General features: G+C 40.3%; 1 protein-coding gene across 20 annotated transcripts in view; it reads right to left on the reverse strand.

Moving 5' to 3' along the window:
- Positions 1-279: 279 nt before the first annotated feature.
- The window catches only part of ARPP21 (cAMP regulated phosphoprotein 21), a 142,696-nt gene continuing 120,980 nt past the window's right edge, over positions 280-21,995 (reverse strand). For all 20 annotated transcript variants that reach the window (XM_071429685.1, XM_071429688.1, XM_071429697.1 and 17 more), the window contains 2 exons: positions 2,262-2,413; positions 280-1,102 (listed from right to left, as the gene is read on the reverse strand). In XM_071429685.1, coding sequence (XP_071285786.1) covers positions 845-1,102; positions 2,262-2,413 — 410 coding nt within the window. In that variant the 3' untranslated portion in view covers positions 280-844. The remainder of the gene's footprint in view (positions 1,103-2,261; positions 2,414-21,995) is intronic.

Raw genomic sequence — 21,995 nt, forward strand, 5'->3', positions numbered from 1 at the left:
CTGGGTACTGTGGCTGCTACATCAGTATTAACTGATCTTCCATCCACTGGATGGAATATCATGGGACAACTTCTCATGTACTTCCTGGGTGGCTACGCTACAATTCCAAAGTGGTCTTAACTGTTATGGTACCTCATGCTGAGACACAGCTGTGTTGCCTTCTCATCAAACTCCTCTAAGCCCATCATTAAACACCATTCCCCATTAGCTTCACCTGAAAAAAGACAATGCAGAAATGAAAGGAAACTCACTCAGAAACAGAGGAGACAAAGCAGGTGGTAGAAACATGACCTTCCTTCATGAGGTCAAATAGCTTTATTGTGATTAAGCACTACAATACAGTATATATCCATAAAAAAACTCTATAGTGTATATAAATTATTCCTTCCATTCAGTAATTCTCTTTTTGTTTTCAATTTTTTTTTTCATTTCCATTACAGCTTTGGTACAATGTGATTTTATTATATTTTTAAATACTTTTAGCTTCACAAACTCAACACAAAGTACAAAACTAATCCGAATCGGGGATATTACAATCTACACAGTGGTGTTCAGTGGTAGGAAAAAATCTTACCTCAATGAATTCATGTCACTAGCTAAGCTATAAAGGCATACCTAGCAGACATGACAAAAATATGCACCATTAACCAGCAAACATTTTTTTTTCAAAATTTATTTTACTTTTCTTTTTTTTTTTTTACAGGTTTTTCCAGCAGCAAATCACTTGAGCATTGTCAGTACTCGTGTCCTCAACTGATTTTTCTGTTGTGTTCCTCTTCATTTGAAGGCCATGATTTATTTGTCAAATAATGCACCTCTATCCTCATAAATCTAAGCCACAGTGTCAGTACTTGACCTGCCACCCTGCATTGTTGATGCTTGCACAGTTTGTCCTGCAGCTGGCAGAAATAACTGGAACGTTATTGGAGGGGCAGTGTGGGGCAATCAACCGGAGGTTGTTCTGTGGGGCAGGAGGTATGACATTACAGTAGACAGGCATTCCAGTGGCTGTAAGTGTTCCTTGACCTGATTGATTAGGTAGCATGATTGGTTGTTGATATGATTGTTGCGGCAATCCTTGAGAACCCTGGGTCATTGGCACCTAGGCAGGAATATGGAAAGACGTAGGGGAAAAAAAGATAGCAATTACTAAGCAAGTTAAAGTAGGCTTCCAGTATCCCTACATTCCTTCTAGCTGAATTTGAGTATACTGTATGTTCTGCCAAAATGTGCTATTTTCTGCTGCTCAGAACTCTTCTCATCTCTGAGGATTTTTTTGTTACAGAAGGTTTTAAAGAGAATTCCCTCTGCTTTTAGGCCTAGAAAGTGTCTCTGTCATGACCTAGTAGAATATGCATTACCATGATACTGGGGAACAGTGCAAACAGAAGACTCAACCCTAGTATATCTAGGCCATCTAAAAGGTCTAAACCTTTAACTTGATCATTAACCTTTAAAACACGTTCTCCATATTATAATTCTGAAGATGTAAGAGGAAAATTTTACCCATAAGCAATTCCCCCATTTCCATCTGTGTCACTGAAGTGTTTTCAAAGAAGCTGAGGGAAAAGGGGAATGGCTGCTCAATCAGTGCAATCTATTAAAATGAATTAGATGTCATTTAGTTTCTTAACTTTCCAGAGGGACCAGTAGGAAGAGTAAGCACAGGCCACCTCTCATATGCGCTTGGCATAACTCACGGAAACTAGGTAGAAAGGTTGGGAAATAAGTCTGGGTAACTTACGGACTTGGTAAAAATCAAGCCACTGCCTTCCCTCTCCCCAGAACCCAATAAACAATAATCCATCTGGCTACAGCTTGTTATAGAAGACATGGTGAGATCCTTGGCAGGAGTCTCCACAGATGAGTAATTTTTAACTGGATCAGGCAAAGCCCTCAACTTCATTACAGGAAACAGTACTGCACTGGCAAAAAAGAGAAGAAATGAACAATGTTCTTATATTTTTTAAAATTAATTTTCTTCACAGGAAGAAGTCTAATTCCTTCGTTCTTTGTGACATTACCCTCACTGCAGGCTGTAATAAATAGTTCATTTGAAGCATTCCAAAATCAGAACGAAAGTCAGGAGTACTAAAACATATAAATAGGAAGTAAAGAAACTGACTTAGAAGCGTATTCATCAGAAGGCTTCCTGCCACACACTACCCAAATGAAGATATAAGGGCACTGTGTGATGCAAAAACTTAATTAAATTAAGCATTCTCCAAGAAAAAACATCTTTCCTTACAGCTCCTAAGTACCTGATAAGACGACATGGCTGGATACTGCACCATCATGCCTTGCACCTGATTCCCCTGTTGATTATTCATCAGGTTCTGGCTTTGGGGCGGCTGCTGCATTCCCATGAGACCCTGGAACCCCTGCTGCTGGCTCGGCAGGACAGGCTGGTAACCTGGAAGAGGAAAGACATCTTCAAATACCCTGTTGCTTGTAGGGGCAAAATTGTAACAGTTCTAAGGTACAGCAAATGATCCCATCGTTTATACCCACATTAGTTAAAAAGTTACTTGTTCCTGTAGAAATGTTACTGGAAATGAAAACTGAAGTGCAATAAACAAGTGCCATGAGCTGGCAGCCCTAGCAAACTGACCTGAGTGGGCACCACATTTTCCTTTATGCTTTTTGACACTGTGGCAGAGACCACCTGGAGGACTGTCTGACTGCAGCACAGGGCTGTAAAGCCCTCAAGAGACACAGGATGCTACTGTCTTTTGGCTACTTCCTCAGAGGCAAAACTCCCAACAACTTCAAGGACACCAGCATTTGGCCTTCTTGGTCTAACCTGACAATTTCTTTCAGGTCACATTTCTTACCTTACCCTCTTACCTTCCTTGTAATGCAGCTCCCTAGCTCAATATAGACAGAGAAGCCTTTATTTAATCAAGAAGAACACCTCTATACACACACTTGCTCTCACTTGCAAGGTTTTTTATGCAATTAGAGCATATTAAGGGTGATAATCCACTGTACTATTTTCATGTGTGTCAAAGTAAGGAAAATAATAAATTAGGAAGTATTGTCTCCATTGCTTGTTAGGAACACTGCACTGCTGATGCTTCTGTTTTAAACTGTGACTAATTCTGTGCTCAAAGTCACCACAAAATTGCAGATTTTCTGCTGGGATGGGTCCTCTAGGACTAACAGAGAAATGGGCAAAGATGGGATGATCTAGAGAGCCAAGCCGCTGATGAGGCAGCAGTGCGGATGGGAAGGCAAGCACAAATAAAAAATTGCTCAGCAGCAATGCAAATTTGCCTGGGAATGAGCCTAGACAGATGGAACTGGGCTGGTTGGGTGATGGTGATATTTAGCAATTAAGAACTTCACAGTAAAAGCAGGAAAGGAAAGGAATATGCAGAAAGATACTGCCCTTGAAAAATGTGGCCAGACATAGGTATGATAAATCTATGAATAATTTCTCCTTAACACATTCTGTGTTCTTTAGCACCCATATTTTTAACATGCAGTTATGCAGTGCAGTATTAACTCTGTAGTGATGTTTTTACCATAAGCATATTTCAGACAAAGAACTACCAGAAGGAACAACTCTGTGTCATCTTTCTATGAAAAAATTGTGTCTTGTCTACTCAATTTATATTCATGAATACAGTACCTAGTTCAATATACTTCACAAGTGAAAACCATCATCTGGATATTTCTTCATTATGTAAGAGAAATAAAGTAACAAATGTCTGTTTCTGCTGGTCTATTGTCAGTTGATAGCCTTCCTTCTAAATCTGTTCTTATGCCAGGGAAATGTTGAGATTTCTGGTCAAGTATTTGGCATTAAAGATGCTATTCCAGAGATTAATGTCTCCAGTCAACTGAGCAAAATTTAAAAAAAAAATTCCATGAGTGATTAACTTGGCTGGGATATAGCATTAAACTTCTCCCAAACTCACCAGATTATTATACATTCAGATTTGCTCTTTTCCTATGCCCAAACACTCTGTCAGCATATTTTTAGTCATAAAAATTACCAACATCAGAACTGCTGTAACTGAGTCTACAGAAGGCTTATACAGCAATAATAAAATTGCAAGTTCTCTTCTGCTCCAGTACACCAATTATGGGGGGGGAGGGGATAGAGGATAGAAATAAAAAATTTAGCATTACTCTTCTGGTATTTGCAGGACTAGAAGTTAAGTAGAGGGGTGTCAACTGACAGCAGAAACAGTAACACAAAATTCATCTCCTCTCACCTCCAGTTGTTAAAGTTAAATCCCAGAAGTGTAAAGAACCATAGATGGATAGTGAGCCAGGGATCAAGTGACACTTCTGTGGAATGTAATCCAACACTGGACTTGGGCTCAGAGAACTGGATTGTAATGCACCAGCACAGGGTGGCAAACTGGTGCTCTGCAGAGACAGACAGACACCACTGGGGCCAAGTAGAAAGCAGCCCTTCTGTTATCTCTAGTAAATATGATGGCATTAACATTACTTTTGTGAGACTACTGCAAATGCCCTGCTGTGTGTTTAAATACACAGCTCTCTCTTCACTTCACCTTTGTGTTCCATATTCTCCAAATATGACAGATTTATGACCCAGTGCAGACATGACTATCAAACTGAAACAAAAAAATCATGGAAAAGCTGAAGTAGCTACCTGTATGATGAATGTATTGGCATGATCTCCTCGGGATATTACAAAAACAGAGTCATAGAATGGGTTTGGTTGGAAGGGACCTATAAGACCATCTAGTTCAAATGACACACACACACACACACACACACACACACACACACAAATACCTAGCCCTGAAAAATCTCCTCTGTACTGGGAAGCAATGCTTAGTACATGGCATAACCACTCCAGGTTTAAGGTACAGAAATATGAAAAGGAGACAGGCTGAAGAGCTGAGGTCCACTGGGCTATGCATTAATATTTCAACAATCTTATTCCAACACTCTTCAAACACTTTAGTGATTTCTCCTGACCACAGGACATGTGCCTCCTCACCCCTGGCCCAACCTGCAGAGTACATCCCTGAAAGTGAGAATAAGACCTTTTTCCTACTCCTTGTCTAAGCCTTTTTGCAATGCTCTGACCACACAGAAAAGCCCCAATACAAATACTTCACATGCACTCTAACATACTTCCATTTTGATTAGATGGGAACAAATAGGTTGTATCCTGAATCAACTTAGAATTTATGAGAATGTAAGTCCCTTCTTTGTCCAGAAGGAGGTACTCTTGAATATTTAATGCCCTGACTTGTTAGTAGAAATGGGGATGTTTAAGAAGTTTACTGGCCTGTGTGTATCTTTGCAAAGATGCTGATTGTCATCTCTTCTTTACTTAATATTCATGGACTTTTTTTTTTATGATCAGTACCGTTTGGAATTAAATGAAGCTATGGAAGTCAGACTGTGCTGTAGAACCCAGTATAGCATTTAGTCAAAACCCAGCATCTTCTTCAAGGTTCTGCACCTAAATAAAGCCACTTTATTTTACCTGAAAGCCCTTTATTATGCTAAATACATGAGGCAGGATGCAGGTTTGTCCATTCTTTTGAACCTAAAAACACGACAAGGTACAAAAGTATATTCCAACTTTACAGAGGAGGTAGCAAATATTAAAAAGTGGATCAATTTTTTTATCTACAACAAGCTTTATAAGCAAGAAAAAAATGCTGTGACAAAACAAAAAAGCCAATATTCCGTTCTGCTACATGGCTTCTGTTTCAGCACAAATGAAAGTAGAACAATTGGCAAAGTGGCAATCCATTAGGAGAGGAAGTTGTTAATTTCAGAAACCAGCTGTACTGAATTTCCTATCACTGCAGCCCAAATTCTCCATGTAATATTTGAAACAGGTCCTCCAGTGTTTACTGGATGTAGCCATCTTTGTAAATTTCTGCACTCTGGCCAGGAAAAATAATGGAGGTGGGAGAATTGAGACCAACATCAACCTTTTAGCACTGTTTGTGAAACTATATACCGGCTTTTTTTTTTCCTCAGGGACAGACTACCAGAGAATGCCATTCCAACAAAATTACTTATTTTGTACACACACAGCACAGTCTTAAACTACGTCATGCTTTTCATGTGCTATTTTTCATTGACATGGAAATAATACTGTATTCTCAAAAGTCTTGAAAACTGACTGCAGTGCATGAGAAACCAGGCATTACTGGGCAGAGGTGGATATTTTGGAGCTACACAGGTGTAAGAAAAGTGAGAACAGGAAGTGGCAACATGCTTATGCAGCAATAGTTTTCTTTGCACTTGCTATTTTGCCCATTAGCTTTCATACTCCATGAAGAGTAATCCTTAAAAGCCTCTTTACAGTCCCCTGAGAACATACATACGTGGGTTATTTTCTAATGGCAGTACACATCAGATGAACCACCCTATTACTGCAAGCTCCAGGGCCTCTTTACTGCAATTATATCATCCTGCTCTATGTTATCTCTGCTACAAAGGAGGATTTTTTTAAATCAGGGCAAACATGAGAGACATTGTTAAACAATCAGGGGAACAAATCGTGCACAGAATTTCAACGAATGCCTCAGAGGAAAGATGAGCCTTGGATTCCAGCTGAAATGGAAGAGGCTGTCGTATCATCAAGGTAATTCTCTGAACCTTTACAGCCTGCCTCACCATGCTAAAAGTCATCTAACTTAAACATCCCAGGGGAGAAAGACTGAATGAAAGACACACAAATCTTTCAATTGCCGAATGAGGCTATGCAGCTCAAAAGACAAAATGCAGCAGTTTTACACCTTTTCTGGTAGTGACACCCAGAGCTGCAATTAAAGCATGTTTGGTGCTCTCCTGGCCTCAGCATACATCCTTCATGAATGGCACATTCATGTTGGGAGGGACTGTTTCATTGCTCAATTCAGGTTTGAAGCACGTGCTACCAATGTTGGGAACATGTGTATCAGCACTGTGGGTGGAGTGTGAGTCCCTGAACTGCAAATCTTATTGTACTCTTTCCATTTGAACAGACTCCTTGCATCCATGCCCATCCAATGCAAACACATACACTTATAGTGCTTTTCATGTAGCATGATTTGAGAGCTTACCTGCTCCCTTTCTGCTTTACTCAGTGTAACACCACCTGAAATTCAGTTACCTCAGCAATGTACTGCAATGGCTTAGGCAAGCTAAGTCCAAAAGGAAGTTAAAAGAGAAACCTCAAGCAGAGGTAACTGGGTTGGGTGGAATGCTGCACAGAATCTGGGTGTGCTCCTGCCTGCTCTGTGCAGTGCCTTTCTGGTGCCCTATGCCATCCTCCCTTTCCTTTCTCCTCAATCCCCCTGTATAGACCAGTTCAGCCCCTGCAACAACTGCCAGGAGCACTGGGAAGAGACTGAATTTGAGCTCACATGAAAAAGCCAAGGAGAACAAGCACCAACTCTTGGTGTGGACCCTGTGAAGCATTTGAAAATATTTTAACAGCAAATTTGGCACACAGAAGGTGCTTACATTGTCAGAAGGCTCCTCAAAACTGATAAGAGCTGAGAACCAAGGTGAAAACATGATCCTTCTGGTCAGGAAGCACATCTCTTTCTGAAAGGCTTAATGAGCTCACTCTGCTCAACTTATTCAAAAGAAAAATAAGTACCTGCAAATAGATAGTTGTGCTGGTTTTGGCCAGGGTAGAATTAATTTCCTTTCTAGTAGCTAGTACGGGATGAAGTTTTGACTTTGTGCTGCAAAGTGTGTCGATAATTCAGGGATGTTTTAGTTACTGCTGAGTGGTGCTTACTCAGACTCTCACACCATCCCATCAGCAAGGAGGCTGGGAGTGAACAAAGAATTTGGGAGGAGACACAGGTGAACAAAGGAATATCCCATGCCATATGACAACATGCTCAGCATATAAAGCTGAGGCAAGGAGAGAGTGGGGAATGCTCAGAGTGGGCATTTTCTTCCTGAATAACTCCTAGGTGTGAAGGAGCCCTGTTTTCCTGGGGGTGGCTGAACACCTGTCTGCCCATGGGAAGTGGTGAATGTTTCTTTGTTTTGCTTTGCTTGCACACACAGCTTTTGGTTTCCCTATTAAACTGTCTTTATCTCAAGCCATGAGTTTGCTCATTTTTAATTTTCTGATTCTCTTCTCTGTGCAGCTGGGGAGAGCAATAAGCAGCTGCATGGAGCTGAGTTGCTGCTGAGGTTAAACCGTAACAATAGTTCTTGAACAGACCAGAAAAATGGTCTAATAAAATGACATGTCTGGAAGATAAACCTAGAACTTTATGGATTAGAAAAAAAATTCAAAGTTTCATCAGACCCTATAATTAACAAGGAGGCAACTTGCTGAGACTAGAAGAACTTTTGTATCACTTAAAACCTCTAAAATGAGGATGGACATTTTGCTAGAAGATATTAATCTGTTTAATAAGTAGTTCTGGTAATAAAAATGATCAGAATGTGCTCATTGTCCAGAATTAGTCAGACCATTAAATTACACATTCCATATTTGAAATACTTAGGAAAAGGTTAGCCAGTTAACCCTTAACATTCTTCCCGCCTCCCAAGCAAAAGGACTGATCTTTTGCATATGAGACAGGATCCTGTTCCCTCTCCCTTTTATCACAGGCTGGCAATGCCACACAGTTCATTCCACAGGCAGAGTTCACCTGTGGATATTCTAAGGGATATTTCTGGCCTATTTTAGTTTACTTTGCATGGGCTGGAGTAGTGCTCAGCAGACTTTGTAGACTGAAGAATATGGTTGGTATCTATTCCCAAAATTTTACTAGGCTACATTCTCCTTTGCTTTTTGAAATAAGCTATGGGCAAAGTATTAAAGTGGATGGATGAAGCTTTTACTTTCTAATAATACAAATTCAAAATGCCCATGATTAAGTTATAATCAGAGAAGAAAAAATGTTATTGTAGAACTACAATTCACTCACAGATACATTGGTATATTTGGTAAAGTTTTTGACAACTTTCTTTTTTACCAAAAGCTCTGAGCTGGTCCATCCCCAAGTATTTGCAAAATTGGAAGGAGGAAAAAACTGAAGCAAGCTGTTCAGCAAGACTGAACACTGTCTTAGAACCACAAAATGGAATCACAGAATTGAATCACAAAATTGCTTAGGGTGGAAAAGACCTCTAAAATCACCAAGTCCACTCATTGCTCTAACACTGCCACATCGACCACTAAACCATGCCCCTAAGCATCCCAAAGAATCTTTGGATTCTCAAATAGACCCTAAAGGTTATCTGTAAAACAGGAGGAAAGCCAGCCTAATTGGGGACTCTTGCATAGGACAATTGGCCAAGTTGTGGGAGCCACATAATGAGCACAAGTGAGAGCAGGCATTCCAGGCAAGTGTTTCTGGCAGCCAGAACAAAGCCCTTCTTGTTTCAGAGGTCCCTCAGTCCCTCCTGACTTTGTGTGAGATATTTAAGTACTGGACTGCATCCAGGTGTTTCACCTCCTAGGTGGACATTGTAACACCATCCCTATGCACTGCTTCCTCTAGAGCAGTGCTGCTCCAAGGCCCTGTGTTCTTGCTGGCTTCTCATGTCCAGGTGTGATGTGTTAGAATTGGGTGCCCAATCACCTGAGGAAAGGGTTTGGGGTTTTTTTCCATTATGCAGTTGACCATTATCTGTTAAGTTTCACTGCAAATGGTGGACTAAACTGCCATGGAATGTAAAATTAATCTTTAAATTTAAGCTAAATTTTTTATTTTAATCTCACTCCAAAGTGTCTGCAGTTTGGAAGACTCACACAGAAGACACATTAATTAAGGTCTACCTCCTGGTGTTATTTTCTGTGTGAGTCTGAAGATTTAAACTGCATCTTGTGCAGCTGAAATTCAAACCACTTTGTAAACAATTTTGTAGTTGAAGCCTGGATCTAAAATCCAAAGCACACTGCAAAGCAAATTGGCTGCAGTTGGTCTATCCATTCCTACTGTGCTTTCTCTCTGGAATACACAAAAAAATGTCTTGACCTAGTAAGATATTTCAGCTTTATATTCTACTTGAAAACATCACAGATAATTTCTGGGTGTGAACTGGACACCATGTGAGCTAGAAGGACAAGTACCTAATAGCTGAATGCTAAAATTCCATCCCTTTCCCCTCAAAACACAAGACCATGCAATTATTTTACTTAGTTTTCACACACATTCAAAGGGGGAAAAAAACAAACAAGAATACCTATGCCCTGAAGTAAGGAAGTCTTAAGAAGCAACAGAAAAGGTAGCACATAAAATAGCACATGTCAAAAACCACAGCAGCGCCCAGACTCATTTTGCCCATGGCACTTGGCAAGTTCAGATCCTCCAAAAACAAGAGAAGCCTTTTAACACAAGTTTGGCTTCTTTTGTTTCAGGTAAAAGCACATCCCACTCCAACAGTACAGCTTGAAGGGGAAACTATGGGTTATTATGTTAGATTTGTTTTCAAAATTTTAAACTAATGGCATTGATTCTTTCAAGTTTGTGAGATCAAAACAATTTTTAGCTAATGGCACTCCAGCTACGCTCACTGGAAACACATAACACAGCAAATGTATTCCTAAAGTGATTACAATGACAGCAACTCGAATAATTCTCTGCAGAGCTGAGTTTATAAAACTGCAGGATGTTGAACTTTGAGTCTTGAAACATAATTGCTGCCAGAACAGCAGCTCTGAGTCCCTAAATTGGCCATAGCTTTGCAAAAAACACATTCATGCTTCCCAAACCTGGTAACAGACCAAGAGCCACATTTGTTGTCAGACTCACACACAAAGAGCCATATTCAGCTGCATTAAGAAACTCAACAGGATGTATATGCATCAAAGATATGAGCCAGTAAGATTTATTATCACAAGAAAAAAAATCCTGGATAAAAGAAGCTGGACTGTCTTCCCCCCACTTCTTTCTCTCTCTAGTTTACAAAGCTAAAAATCCCATGAAGGTAATAGGGCAAGAATGTCTTCATCCAGCTTCAGAAGAAGAAATAAAACTGCAGAAATAAATTTCCTGCAATTTTGAATTATTCCAGAGCAACCTATTTGCTGGATTTACTAAAAACTGCTGATGAAAATATTGTGCTACACTAGGTTGTTGGTTTGTTGTTTTTTTGTTTGTTTTTTTTTTTTTGGTTTTTTTTTTTTTGTTTTTTTGGTTTTTTTTGGTTTTTTTTCCTGTTTTTTTGTGGATAACAATTCTGAAGTCGCCCACGTAGCAAGTTCCTCTAGGATCTACCCAGGGGAATTACCCCTCCTTGTCCTCTTGCTTTATTCTTCCTCAAAAAGCTCTATGAAATCTTGGTTTTACTTGTTTTGCAACTCCCGGGGCTGGAAGAAGCCCTAAGCACAGAGCATCTGAAGCATTGATAGTTTCATGTGCTACTCAAGACAATGCTGCCAACTGGGGGCATTTCTCCACTGCTAACAAAATGGAAAAAAAAATGTTAGGGAAATAACACAACTTCCCTGGAAAACCAAACCCTCCTGGTCCAAAAGATGTGCAGGTTCAGAGCCTCAAAAACATACTTTTTAACTCTGCTTTTCCTATAGAAACTAAAAAAAGGTACATTTTTACAAAAGCCAAGATAGAATGCTTTTTGCATAGACTTTTTCTGGAGAATAGTCACTACATAAAACAAATGACTTCACCTGGGAGGTAGAAAGCCTCCTGTTGGGGTGATTTAGACTATGGCAATGAGAAATGATGGAAATAACACCACATATCACACTGTAAGATTTGGCACTTCTTATATGTCAAAGAAATATCCATTACCTTTTACCCATTCTTTTACCTTTTTTCTATGATGCTAAGTTCCAACCTCAAAATGGGGAATAGCATTCTCTTTTAATAAAAATTAATATGCATGCTCGCTGTCCCATGGGTGAAAAAATTGGTTGCAAAGAGTGCTGAACTTTTATTTAGTGCCTTCTACTCCATAATCCAAGCAACTACCTTTAGGGCAAACACGCAAAATCATGTGTGAATTGAATTTATGAATTACCTAAAGATGCATATCCACCCCTCAGTTACCTTTCCACACCTGAACAGAGTTGGTTTAAAACTCTGTGACTTCACTACTGAGTAAAAAGGCCCAGACAAGTAAGAGGTATGATTAAATACTTTCATTATATACCTAATGAAATCACATACTGTAACATCTTTTGAGACTAAAATTTTAATTAAGGCAGGCTGGCATTTTGGGTTTTTTTGTCCCCCTCATATTCCAGGGGAACAGCAGGTAAGGTCAAAGAAAAAGCTTATGTGATAAAATTGTGGGAGAGTGCTCCTGGGAGACCTGGCATTATTAACGAGAACATGAAGAAGGGCACAGCTGAACAGTTCAAAGATAAATTACTGCATTCAGTTTACTTTTTGCTATTAATTGGAGAACCTGAGAGAGCTGTTATTTGACAAGAATTGTATATAAACAGGCATCAAAAAGAGCTTGAATGGATACAAATACAGGAGACTCGAGGCTCGAGAAATGTTTTTTGTCAGTTTAAAATCTGTATCCATTCCTTTACTTCTCTATACAAAGGATTTTCAAATTATAGGGACAGCTTTAGTAAGAACTTGCTACTAGTAAGTGGCTTGATGCTGAAAATAAACCTGTTCTTTCTAAAAACCTAAACCCATGTATTTATATGACACTTTAATCACTTATTTTATTTCCTTTCCAATACCCATTTATTTTACGTTTTGAGACCTTTTAGTACTCTTCCTGCTCTTCAAAAACTATGATAAATATTTCTTGCTCTTCTCCTTCAAGATAAATCTAAAGAGAGGGGCACTTCTTACAGACATGGCATATTACTCAAAGCTTCTGAAAGATTCTGAAAATTCTATTTTTAAGACAAATCCTTTTATCTCACTTCAGTGAAAAAAATACAGGGAACAGCCAGCTGCAATCCAAAATAATTGCAACACAATAATGCAGGGCTCCATTACAGCAGCCTAATTCCGGTAAAGCAGCTGATCCAGGATCTTGGCACTTGCCCAGGCCCTGGAGCCTGACTTAAATGCATTAACCCAAAGCATGTGCAGCTGTTTTTGTAATCTGAGCCTTCTGCATTTTACTGGAGACCAAGAAAGAAGAAAAAAAAAAAAGAAAAAAAAGAAGTCACCCAGCTAGCAAATGACAGGCTCAACAGCTCTGGAGAAACGAGCTGTGGGCAGCATTTCCCCTTGGCCAGTACCATGAGTAAGGGTTTACACTGGAGGGCTGCAGATGCCCAAAGCCAGCTGAGGTTCCTGCAGGGAGGGTACTACAGGACCTGGGAGGACACTACATTATTCTGAGAAGGGTGAAGCCTTCTCATCCCAACAGGGCTAAGCCACTGCAGGCATGTATAGCAAGCTGGTGCACAGTGCTCACAACAAGGGGGTCCAAAATAGTGCTTAAGGATAATCCAGGAATAATCCTGCTCTCAGCCCCTGCCCACCAAGCCCGACAACCTTAAGGAAAGTGAACTGAGATCCATGGGCAGGGAAAAGATAATTTTGGAGAAAATACAGGATGCTCTTAAGGGAGATTTATGGCTTAAGGATGCAAATCTGGTAGTAGTCCTTACTATAGACACAGACAGTTACATTGATGAGGTCTGCTGCAATTCCTCTTTAGGAGGTTTCTGAATAGCTATTGCACAACTAAAACACCAATGTGAGAACCCATTACAATGTTTACAGAATCCTTTGGCATATGACATGCTCATTAGATGAAGAGCAGCTGAAATACTGCCCATATGTACCTGTGTCTATGTCTGCATTGTGCTACATAAAACAGTTCATGGCCATAGAATAACTGTTATATGAAATATCTATTGATTTTGTTAGTAAATCCCTAAGGAACTGTGTGGGGACAGCTAATCACCAAAACAAAATTCAGTATGACTCAAAAAAAGCACAAATACAAGACTAGCAGGATCAGATTTTCCATGCCAGCTGCAAATCACAGATTCAGATTCACTGAATTTCAGCAGATTCATTTCTTCTGGTTTGATTTTCTGGATTGACCCCTAATAAATAATGGCAGGTCAGAGTAAAAAAATTGGTAAACCCTGTGTATTGATCTATCTATAACTTTTCTCTTAATATCAGCTTGTTATCTTGGCATCAGCTCTTGATACTGATGAAATATCTACAAGCACAAGCTCAGAGTGAACCTCCATGCCAGATACTGTGCAAACTTCAAGGAATAGCTGCAGTCACTACAGCAAAGATGATGCATTCCTGAAGAGAAAAGACAACTGCAGGTAGAAAAATAAGCACCCAAGGGAAATAATTTGCCCAGAGAAAAGGAGAAGAACCACACAAATACTCTTCTGGCACTACACCAAAATATGTGTATAGTGCTTAGACCCCTATTCTGAGCAGGGACTGCTCGGGCAGGCTGCTGCTCACCAGCAGGGTTGTGGACATGGATAGTCCTTGGGCTCTGGCTGCCTCTGCCAGGCTGTTTTTTTCCACACAACTCCAGGTACAGGTTCCTGCCCTGCCCTCATCCTCCCTATTAAAGAAGACTCAAGTGTTCTGGTGATACCATTCACTGCACCGTGTTCCATTTTACTGTGGGCAGAGTGGAGTAAACAACTGCTAGCACCATATCACTAACAAACCCTGCTTTTTCACCTTCACAGGCTGGGTTTTGTTTTGTGTCTCAGCCTCAGGAAGAGTTCTCATAAACACAACATCAAGTGCAAATACTGCCAGCAACAAAGACACAGCCACTGCCTGATGGCACTCTTCCTCCCCACGGCTTCTGCATGCACCAAGAGGTACCAAACACAGAAAGCTGTGAGTTTTGTTTGTTTACCTATAACATAAGGACACAGCAAGCTGCAGACTACAGCCCCCAGCTCGATGCAAACAGGCACAGGGACGTTACTGAAGCCAACAGGACTTTGATGGAGCATATGTCTGTCCATATGGGTCCAACTGCAAAAATCTCATCTTTTCCAAGTTCACCCATGCAGAATGCAATCCAAAGACTATTGGGGTTAGCAATCAACCTTAACCAGCTCTGTACCATATTAGAAGCACTTGCCTGCAACACAGTGATTAGTCTGGCCCCTATGCAGCAGAGCCCTTGAGAATTTGCTTAACTTCTAAGCACATAAGGTAATTTCTTGATTTCAGAGCAATGATTTTCAGGCTTGAATACACTTCTGGACCAGGGAACTCAACCTTTTGAAGGAGAGGACCTCCAGTGGGAAAGATACGGGCACATTTATCCACACTATATCCTTATCATCACTTTAAAAGGTTTCTGAGAAACTTGACCAGGCAGGTAGCAATCAAATTAAGGAAAGAGAGGTCCCGTTCCAATAAAACTCAGTTCTATATTATATTAAACAAATTAATGTCTCAAATTCTTCGGCACAACCACTGCTTAACCCACAAGAGAAGAAATGGGGCAAGGTGGGACTGAGCCTGCATTAATGCATGGCCCTTGCACCTGTATGTGCCTGTATGAAAGAGCCATCAGACCAAGCAGTGGCTATGTACCAAGAGATACTAGCAAATAATAAACCAAATGGCAATCAGGGATGAGTCTACCTTACTTCACTTCTGTGGCACAGACATGAGGAGCTCCCACTCATGTTTGCTCGCAATTACCAACTCTTCTAGTTTACTGCAGACACTAGCTTACATTTCCTGTTTTTCTTGATTAAACATGCCTTAATGAAACTGGGTTAAGCCTTTGCTAAAGCAATTGCTGTTATTGAGACCCTCTCTTCCCTTTAGCCCTTGAAGTATGAGGTAAAAGACCTGAAAAGTACCTATAAGTACTTTGTATCAGTGTCTGCTCTGGGCATCCCCTCCATTCCATATAACTGCAGAAATATAAACACTCACTGCAATTCTGACATAGATACAAAAGCAATACATTCGATTACTGCCCTACAACTGGGCTGTATCTTCCAGCTAAAGCTTTTTCTCTGAAGGAGGGGAAGGGTAGAATCTATAAGTGTGGTCATCCCAGTGCCCAGTTAGCTTCCCCTGCAGCCAAACTGTGCATCTTAAAAAGAAGGGAATAAATTATTAAAAGAAAAAATCTCTAGAAAAGTCAAAAACATTCCCTTTTGACATCCCAAATAGAACACCACCAATTTCCAAAACTCTTTTTTTTTTGTTGTTTGATTTAGTATCTATAGGCAGTTTTGTTTTATATTTTAGTTTGCCTTGGGTGTAGAGGATGTGTGGGGTATGAGTCTCATTTCAGAGGAATTTGAGTTTTTGTTTCAATTGTCCAAGGAATGTACAAAATAACTCGTTCATACAGTTTTACAAACTCTTTTGATTAATTGGGCACCTAAATTCACAAAGCCTGCCTATCCCCACATTACAGGCAAAAGCATTCTCAACTCTTGCAGAATAATACAACCATAAAAAAAAAAAAAAAAAAAAAAAAGAAAAGGAAAAAAGAAAACAGGGAATAAATTGTGGATGTAAACTTTCACCTTTGGCTTTTCTAACAAGGGTTTAGTGTCACTTTTGAAAACAAGAGGATTAACACCTGGAGTCACAAATTCCTTGCATAACTCACAAAAGAATTTAATAGAAATGACATTCAGCTTTCCTGAACAGCTGTGCCAAGAAATCTTGGCTCAAAGAGAGCTGAAAAAAGAGAAAAGGAGAGGGAGGATGAAGCTGACTTTAGAAGACATCACTTATTTTCTGCATTGATTCCCAAGTCTCTATCAGGTTGGACAACAGGCTGACAGCAGTGCCTGGCAAGGGGCAGGCATTACTCCCCCAGTCCCTGCCTCACTCATGCTAGGGGCAGTCTTTCTGCAGGCTTGAGAAAGCTTTGAACCAGGCCCCTGGTCAACAGATGTCATAATGGCCAGCCAGAACATGGTTCAATTCAGCTCCATGAACCAAAACCTCCCCTCTATCTCCAGCTTCCACTGCAGAGCATATTAGCTGGAAAACTCTCACCATAGCTGGTCCAGTGTTATTGCTGCAGAAGAGGATGTTGGTTAACTCCACCAGTGCAACAGCCTAAGAAGGCTCATCTGCCAAGCAAGAGCATTTTATGCAGACTTCTGCAAAACCCACAGGATCAGTCCTGATCCCCTTATCTCCTCTCAAGGTATCTGCAACTGTGCAACTGTAAATAATGTGAAATATACTTTCATTAGCGAAAACCCCCCAAAGCATAGCACAAATTTAAATGTAGGAAAGTCTTCTGAATATTTGTCCTTTGTCTGCTGTGGGTCTCTCCAGGGTGAAGTCTGCCCTCAGAAATCACTGGGGCAGACCTGCCATGGCGCATTTGCTGCCACACAGCACACTCAATATTTTGCAACCCCAGCAAGGCTGTGTTTACAATCTTCATGGCCAAAAGTATTTGCAAAGTCTGAATTCCTGATGGATGCCAGCTAAGCAATCAGAGTGATGGAAAATGCACAATAAAGACCATAAACATATGGAGTCCTCAACTCAGCATAAATACTGAAGATCAGCCTGGGTGTGTTGTCAAGGTAGATTTGAGAGCCAGCAGCAGCAGAACTTTTTTTCCTTGCATACATCATAAATTTTGATAGCTTTTCTCTAGTCTGGGACCTAGTACACTCTGAGTGCATTACTTCTTCTTTCTGCTTATTAGTTTTCTCATCTGTAAAATAAGGTTTTGAGGGGTGGCATCTTCGTAAAACATTTTGAAATCCAGCAGTGCTGAAAAGTGCTATATGTTCAATTTATAAAGTCAATGGAAAAACATCTGATATTCAATATAATCTATAATAAGGAGAGATCTTTAAGTGCTGAATTAACTAAGAGTTACACAGAGAGCTTTGTAAAATTTTCAGTTAGATGAAGAATGCTTCTTTGACCCAAAAAAGAGTCTGGTGTTTTTTTGTTTTTTGTTTGTTGTTTTTGTTTGTTTATTTGTTTTTTTGGGTTTTTTGTTTGTTTTGTTTAGGGGTTTTTTTGTTTTGTTTTTGTTTTTTTGTTTGGTTTTTTTCCTGGCAGTGCCTGCAAGGGGTAAGGCCACATTCCCAGAGCTCAAAGTCTGTCAATACTGGCAGGAAGGTGAGGAAGAGGGCATAGCAAGTGTCAGCTGCCACAGCAAAATCTTAACTACAGGTCTCTGTGAATCAGAAATTTGTCAGCAAAGCAATACAAATGGATGTCTTCAAATTAAACTAGAAGAGTTTACAGAAGCTTTACAATGCTTGCTAAAGGCACCTGCCAGCTCCCCAGGCTCAGCAGAGCTGGGAGAGATGTTTTCTGTGGGAAAAACAGGTTTCTTAGTGCTTTTTGTTTTTCACATAAATTGGGACTATCCTCCACCCTTAGTTCCTCTCATCCTATGAAACAATCTATGTACATGGGCAGAAGAATATATTCATTATATATGAATTCCTCCATGTGCAATCATTGAATTTAATACAGTACCATCCTCTAAATCATCCTTAGGCTAAAATACTTTTTTCTTGCTTACGTGGTCTGGATGGGGTAAATGATTTCACATACCCTTTCTGGGGTTGCTCAAAGTCAAACCACAAAGCAGCTGCCAAAAATGTCTCTTCATGTAAAATTTACAACATGCATTTCTGAAGTGGTAGCTGATGTGCCTAGCCAATCTGCTGAAAATGTTTGTGTAGCTAAAATTTTTGAAAAGAGAAAATCACAGGATCTGCAAATACATCTGCAGAACATTCTTTAGCAAATACTGCTCATTCTGAGTGCAAACCTTGAGAATAAACAGTAACTTCTGTAAAAGGACAAACCTAAGTCATACCTTTAGACTACTGCTCATGACAAAGAACTTGATCTACAGCTAAAAAAATTCCATCAGAGACACTGCTCAATTTTAAACAATTAGCATATCTTTTTCACATTAAAAAACAGAGGACTGCAATCTTCACATTTTAGCAAATATATCTGCTGCAAATAAATAATTTTCTAATTATAAAACTGACTTCTTTATAGACCTTGTTCTCATATTCTGGAATGAGCTATTGCATCAATTAAAAGAAAAAAAAAACACTTTTTTTTTTCCCATCACAGGAGAAGCCATGGCAAATTGGTTCATAAATATTCACTGATATTTTAAGCATGGCTGTAAAAAAAGGAGATACTTTACTGTTCTGGAAACAGTTCATTTAATGTCAGAGCATCTCTGAGAAAGAAGAGCTGAGGAGAGTCTCTTATTGCAGTGAAGTCCTAAACCAGTCACAGGTCCCATGCACAAACAGATCTCAGTCTATGGCAGAAGAAGACAAACATGATGGACGAGCTTGCACCTGTGCAGAGTTTCAGTGATGCTAGCAGGAGCTGCCTGGTTGGGAGGCTGGGCTGGCAGATGGGAGCAGCCCCGCTCCGCATGCCCGGGGCAGGGACGGGGTGGGCAGCGGGGGCACAGCTGGTCCCTGCCCAGGTGGGTGGCTCTGGCTGCTGAGGCACAACTGTCCCACTCCCCAGCCCTGCCTGAGCCAGGCACAGCTCTGAGTCTGAGTACTCATGCTGCTCATGCTCCCAGCTGCTTGCTATGGCTCAGGGGAAGCACTCCCAGATGAAGGCACTAATTACGCCCTAGGCACAAATAACTACTCGTGACCTCCCTGCTACACTATCCTTGAGTTCTCTCTCCTTCAGTTCTTGCCTGCAAGTGCTTTCTGGATTTCACAAGCCTTTTTGTTTTAAATCCACACAGTTGATGAGTTTGGTGGATATTCTGAACAGATAGCAAATAAAATCTATGAGGCAATGAGGCTCCTCCTCCCCATCTCCAACTCCATGGCTCATGACTGCCATGTAGCGGCTCTTCCTGCTGCACAGCAGAGGAGGAGAGGAAATGAGCTACAAAAACAAAGCTGCCCCAGCTGCATGAACTTCTTAGAAGAATGAAAATTAACAAACAGAAAGCAAACTGCTAGAGTTCTTAGAACTAATTACTACTAAAAAGTAATAATTACAACTATAAAGCATGTCCCATAAAAATGCTCTTCTTTACAGTGTTTCCATGTAAAAATAGAATAATAATAAAAAAAACTAGGGCTGCTCAAATTTGTTTGATAAAATAAGTTATGATGCATTACAATTTAGACAAATAGAAGTTCAGAATAGTATCAAGGCTATAAAGCATGAGCATAACATATTGTTCTGGCAAGTGATAAAACCGCTCACAGTGACAGCTGTGATTTATGGAAGCAATTCAAATACACTTTGAAAGTATATTAGCTTTGCCTCTGACCACAAAGGGTGCATATTAGCAGGGTAGGCCATGCTGGTGATAAATTACATACCAGCAAGAAGTGAAGGCAATTGGCAACATCAGATGCCCAAAGGCCCTGAGTTACTGTGATAATGTGGCTTTCAGGATAATACCTCACATGCCATGGCATCTGAGCACCAAAAGAAACACATCAAAGCTGTATTTTCATTGGCCCTTTGGAAGATAACGTTACAATGGTGAGACTTGGTTGGGACTTCCCAGCTAAAGCTGACATACAAAGAATTTACAAATTGGCTCTGGAACAAGGTCTGGCTCAGAGGGTCACAATTTAGATACTACCTCTTGGGTGGAAGCTGGAAAATAAGTGCCTCCTGCTTCCAGGCTGTAGGCAGTGAAGCAAGCTGCAGGCTATGGACCTAGAGCACACCTACTGCATGGCTTCGGCACAGTAGGCAAAGGGACCCAAGAGCTGCCGTGGTTTAGCTCTGCTAACACCCAGGATGGGATGGGGACACTGCAGTCACCACCTGCAGCACCCCTAGCACCCCTTCTGCAAGGGAATCAAGTTTCTGGGCACACTTGTTCACTGATCACAGCAGTTCAACCTCACAGAAAAAGCCACGCTTTTCCCAGGGCTCAGAGCAGCGTTGGAAAAGGAGCACAGAAAAAGCATGATGACAATGCCTTAACCCACAGCAGGGTTTTGCTAATGTAAAGCATTGAAAAATTATTTTAAGACACTTTGGGCTAAATTCTGCCCTCTGATGTACCAGCATAGATAGTGACTGACTTCAGAGTCAACCTGTACTTCAGGGAGTGTCCTTTGAAGAGCACACAGCCCTGGGCAGAGCTATGGAGAGCCATGTCCCAGGCTCTTCTCATACAACTAGAGGAAAGTTTAATAAATTCTATCTGCCTCCAATTATTGCAGTCCTCCCATTCTAACACACTGGTAAGCACATCTTTGTGTCCTGAATTAATGGCTAGGCCAAAGCAGTTACATCTTGCCATGGATCAAAAGAAGTTTATCAGCATTATACTGTAATGAGCTCATCTGCAAAAAATAAAGCACATTTAACAAAGACTTCCTGCCTGCTGGGAATTTTTAACTTATTTAATCCAAAACACTCCCTTGGGAAGTGATAATGAGTATCTATCCTATTTCTGTGATACCCATTACTGTATAACCTGAGGACCTCAGGCATATGGCATGCTCACAGAAAGAGTCTGAGAGTAACTTTTTAGTGGAAGTTGGCCATTTCTGGAGTTTTTCTGTATTTACAGGCTCTGAATGAAAAATGACCCAGTGACACTGTAACTGAAAGGATATAAAACACCTATACATGGATTGATACTTTAAAAGTAAGTGAGCTAAATGCTTTCTCTACAGATGGGGGCTTGGAGAAAATGCAAAAGTGATAAAACTAATTTTCCTAATTTTCCTAAAACATATAGGAAAAAAGAGCTCGGTACCTCTTTGAACCTTCCCCCCCCCTGTAGTTCTAATCTAATAGTTAGAAGAAAAAACATTTTTTCTTGAATTGAAATTTTAGGTAGCACAGATACTACAGCACATTTCAGGCTATCACTTCAATTTATTTACAGCTCTGCAGCACCATGCTTCTGTAGAAACATTTGCAGGAATTGAACTGATTGTGTGTTAAGCCTTAGTCTTAATAGCTTTTTCATTGCTTGCTAATGGAAATATGGATTCAACATTATTTTAAACTTAATTCAGCGTAGAAGAATTAGCTTCATACAGTGTAATTACAAATTTTTTCTACAGCACTTCATAGAAATACAAGGCATAAATAGATTACTTCAAGCAAGAAAAGGAATGAGTGCATTTTTGTTCC

Source organism: Agelaius tricolor, unplaced genomic scaffold (genome assembly GCF_023055355.1).
Source record: "Agelaius tricolor isolate 1412-34295 unplaced genomic scaffold, bAgeTri1.0.p SCAF_6, whole genome shotgun sequence".
NCBI lineage: Eukaryota > Metazoa > Chordata > Aves > Passeriformes > Icteridae > Agelaius > Agelaius tricolor.